Source organism: Quercus suber, unplaced genomic scaffold, assembly GCF_002906115.3.
Source record: "Quercus suber isolate HL8 unplaced genomic scaffold, Cork oak 2.0 scaffold_72, whole genome shotgun sequence".
In the NCBI taxonomy this organism is placed as follows: domain Eukaryota; kingdom Viridiplantae; phylum Streptophyta; class Magnoliopsida; order Fagales; family Fagaceae; genus Quercus; species Quercus suber.
Genome location: NW_027069537.1, coordinates 349,153 through 353,447, shown reverse-complemented (window position 1 = coordinate 353,447; position 4,295 = coordinate 349,153). Strand labels below are relative to the sequence as shown.

General features: G+C 36.6%; 1 protein-coding gene across 1 annotated transcript; it reads left to right on the top strand.

Moving 5' to 3' along the window:
• Positions 1 to 323: 323 nt before the first annotated feature.
• On the top strand, positions 324 to 3,640 carry LOC112022953 (MDIS1-interacting receptor like kinase 2-like). The gene is given in 8 exon segments (XM_065773295.1): positions 324 to 804; positions 807 to 1,250; positions 1,253 to 2,302; positions 2,305 to 2,718; positions 2,721 to 2,852; positions 2,855 to 3,049; positions 3,052 to 3,243; positions 3,330 to 3,640. Coding segments are annotated over 8 exon segments (3,189 nt in total). The 5' UTR covers positions 324 to 353.
• Positions 3,641 to 4,295: the final 655 nt, after the last annotated feature.

The following is a 4,295-nucleotide window of genomic DNA, read 5'->3' as shown; positions in this document are numbered from 1 at the left end:
TAAAGTTCACTTCTAAAATTTGGTGCGGTCGTTTGAATACAATTTTTAAATGCCCTAGTGCATAGAATATTAGAATTGCAACTTTTCCAAAAAATAAAAATAAAAATGCTCCTCAATTTCCTTCCTCGATGTATCTTTCTTGGAATTTATGTTCATGTATCTTTTTTCCTTTTTCTTGACAGACTTTGACTGACATAACTGCTGAAGTAAGCAATGATCATTGTTTCAAACCCCCTATTTTCTCTTTACTGCTGAAGTTACGACAAAACTTTATTGGTATTTAAAGAAAAAGAAAGATGGAAATTGAAAAACGGAGAGACTGAATCAGCTCGTCTCTTGTAAAACAAAGTCCCATGGCATTCAAAATAATGTTCTCCTCCATTTCTCTAGTCGCGCTGATCATGTTACAGTGCTCATTCGAAGTTGCTTCTCTTTCGGCGAATGAAGAGGCAGAGTCCGAGGCACATGCTCTACTCTACTGGAAAGCCGGACTTCAAAATGAAACCCAGTCACCCCTGCCTTCTTGGACTCTCCTTCCTAATAATGCAACCAATTCTTCTCATAATCTAAACACCAGCTCAATCCCATGTAGTTGGTTCGGCGTTTCTTGCAACCAAGCAGGAAGTGTGGTTAGATTAAACCTGACAAACTCAGGCTTGAAAGGTACGCTTCATGAATTTCCATTCTCATATCTCCCCAATCTTGCATATGTTGATCTCAGCATGAATGAGCTCTTTGGTACAATCCCTTTTCAAATCAGTCATCTCTCCAAACTCATATATCTTGATATGTCCTTCAATAACTTATTGGGGAACTCCCACCTCATATTGGACTACTGACCAATCTTGAGGTCTTGCACCTAGCCGAAAATCAGTTAAACGGCTCAATTCCCAAAGAAATAGGTCACTTGAAGTCACTCAATGGCCTTTCTTTGTATGCCAACCATCTCCATGGCTGCATTCCTGCTTCTTTAGGTCATTTGAGCAACCTCGCTTATTTGATTCTCAATAATAATTCCCTTTCATGTTCCATTCCCGCAACGTTAGGTAATCTAAGCAACTTGGCTTATTTTTACCTTTATGATAATCAACTTTATGGTTCCATTCCACCAGAAATCGGAAATCTTACAAATTTAGTTGAACTTGACATAAGTAGCAACAGTTTAAGAGGTCCCATCCCTTACAGTATTGGAAACTTTGAACAGTTGACATGGTTGTATATGTTTCAAAATCAACTTTCTGGCTCCATCCCCCAGAAATAGGGAATTTGAAGTCTCTCATCTCTTTAAGCCTTCAAACAAATAATCTTTCTGGTTCGATTCCCTCATTGTTAGGTGCTCTCAGAAACCTAACCCTCTTACATCTGTACAACAATCAACTTTCAAGTACCATTCCTGAAGAATTAGGAAACTTGAATTCCATAACTGAACTTGATCTCAGCGTAAATGCATTAAATGGTAGCGTTCCAATTTCCTTAGGAAATTTGAGCAACTTAGAAGTTCTATCTCTTCGGGATAACCAATTTTCTGGTTCCATTCCTCAAGAAATAGGAAACCTTACAATGTTGACTACGCTACAGCTAGATACAAACCAATTCACTGGTTTTTTACCTCAAAACTTATGCCAAAGTGGATCTCTTCAATACTTTTCTGCAAATGATAATCTTCTCATAGGTTCAATACCAAAAACCATGAGGAATTGTCTGAACTTAATTAGATTCCGCATTGGAAAAAACCAACTCTTTGGGAATATATCTGAGGATTTTGGTGTCTATAGAAACCTACAATTCATAGACCTAAGCTACAATAGATTTTATGGTGAGATCTCACACAATTGGAGTAGATGCCCACAACTAAGCACCCTACGGATTGCGGGGAACAATGTTTCTGGTCGCATATCGCCCAAAATTGGAGATTCAATTCAACTCCAATTACTTGATCTTTCTTCAAACCGGTTGGTTGGGGAACTTCCAAAGGAATTTGGAAAGTTGACAAATCTGTTGAAACTAGAGTTAAATGGAAATCAATTTTCGGGTGATATACCTTTGGAGCTTGGATCATTAACAAATCTTGAGTATCTGGATCTATCCACTAATAGATTCAACAAGTCAATCCCCAAAATTATGGGGAACCTTTTGAAACTATATTATTTGAATATGAGCAATAACAAGTTTAGCCATGAGATTCCAGTTCAAATGTGTTATTTATCTCATTTGTCCCAGCTAGATTTGAGTCATAACAGTCTCGAAGGAGAGATACCTTCACAAATTCGCAATCTTCAGAGCTTGGAGATGTTGAATGTCTCACAAATAAACTCTTTGGTTTTGTTCCAATTGCTTTTGAAAAAATGCATGGCTTGTCATATGTGGATATATCCTATAATAAGTTGAAGGGTCCGCTTCCCAATAGCAAGGCATTTCAAGATGCTCGCATAGAAGCGCTACAAGGTAATAAAGGGCTTTGTGGAAATGTTACAGGATTGCAACCCTGTGTGGTTGGAAGACATATTTCGAAAGAGGGACACAAAATCATTTTCTTAATCATTCTCCTGTTTTTGGGAACACTTTCACTTGTATCGATATTTCTTGGAATTTTCTTCATTTTTCAAAGAAAAAGGAAGCACCCTTGTACAAACCAAACAAATAACATGCATGAAGAAAAACTGTTTTCGATATCAACTTTTGATGGAAAAGCAATGTACAAGGAAATTATTGAAGTAACCAGGATTTTGATGCTTTGTTTTGCATTGGGAGGGGAGGACAAGGAATTGTCTATAAAGCAAATCTAACATCAGGGAACACAGTCGCAGTGAAGAAACTTACATCCTTGCATGATGGTGAAATTGCACAACAAAAGATTTCTTGAGTGAAATAAGGGCATTAACAGAAATCCGACATCGAAATATTGTAAAGTTGCTTGGCTTTTGTTCACATTCACAATTCTCAATTTTGATTTACGAGTACCTTGAAAGGGGTAGCTTGGCCACAATTTTGAGCAATGATGGAGGAGCTAAAGAATTGGAATGGAACAAGAGGGTGAATATCATCAAAGGTGTGCTCATGCTCTATCTTATATGCACCATGATTGTTCACCACCAATTGTTCATAGGGACATATCAAGTAAAAATATTTTGCTAGATTCAGAATACGAGGCCCATATTTCAGACTTTGGCATAGCTAAGCTCCTTAATCAAGACTCATCCAATTGGACTTCATTTGCTGGCACAAATGGATATGTTGCACCAGGTACTGTTCTTATTTTTCAATCAATATATAACATAGATCCTATGTATACATTGCCATAATATTCTGGTTTTTTTTTTTTTTTTTAGAGTTTGCTTATACAATGAAGATAACTGAAAAGTGCGACGTGTTTAGCTTTGGAGTTTTGGTTATTGAAGTGATCAGAGGAAGGCATCCTGGTGAAATCATCTCCATTATATCTGCTTCATCCATGCAGGAGAATTTATTGTTGAATGATTTGTTAGACATACGCCTTTTACCTCCCACTCTTGAGACTGAGAATCAATTGATACTCATCATAAAGTTGGCAATTGCATGCTTGAATGCTAATCCAGAATCAAGACCAACTATGCGCATGGTCTCTCAGGTGTTATCAAGTGGAAGTGCACTATTTGCCTAGGCCGGCCCAATTAGATAATCAATTATATATAAAGGGAGAGACATACAGATTTTTTATTAGAGATTAGAGAAAAAGTGAGACACCATTGTGAAGTGGTGTGTATGTGCGAGTGAAACCACTCAGTTATTCTCCCTTGGAAATTGATTGAGAGACCACACTTCTTGGGCGTAAAGTGGAATTGGAGTGAAGATTAAAAGCGTTCCCAAGTACATATAATCTTTTGTTTTGAATTTCACTACACCAAGGTACGCAAATTCTGAAATTTACATAGTGCAAGTTATCAATCATGAATGAAATAGATTTTTGTTTATTGCTTCCGCTATGTGTTTTGTATGAGATACAAAACCAAATATAACCAACAATTCTGCCAAATTTATGTTGTTGAATGCAAGTGTTTGTTTCAGATTATGTAATATCTAGAGTACTGTTAGATCTTTAATTGCAAGTATTAATAATTTGGTTTTAGTCATTTGTACTTCAACAGAGGCATTTAAAAAAATTAATGGGAAAATTTTTAGGTATATTTTGCGCTTTGTATAGCCCTGTTGTTGGAATCATATGTTTGGATACAATTGTTAATAAATGAAGGTAGCAATTCTTGTCTGTGAGATGTCGTCAAAGAAACCAAAAAACTGTTGTTAAAAGAGCTACTGTG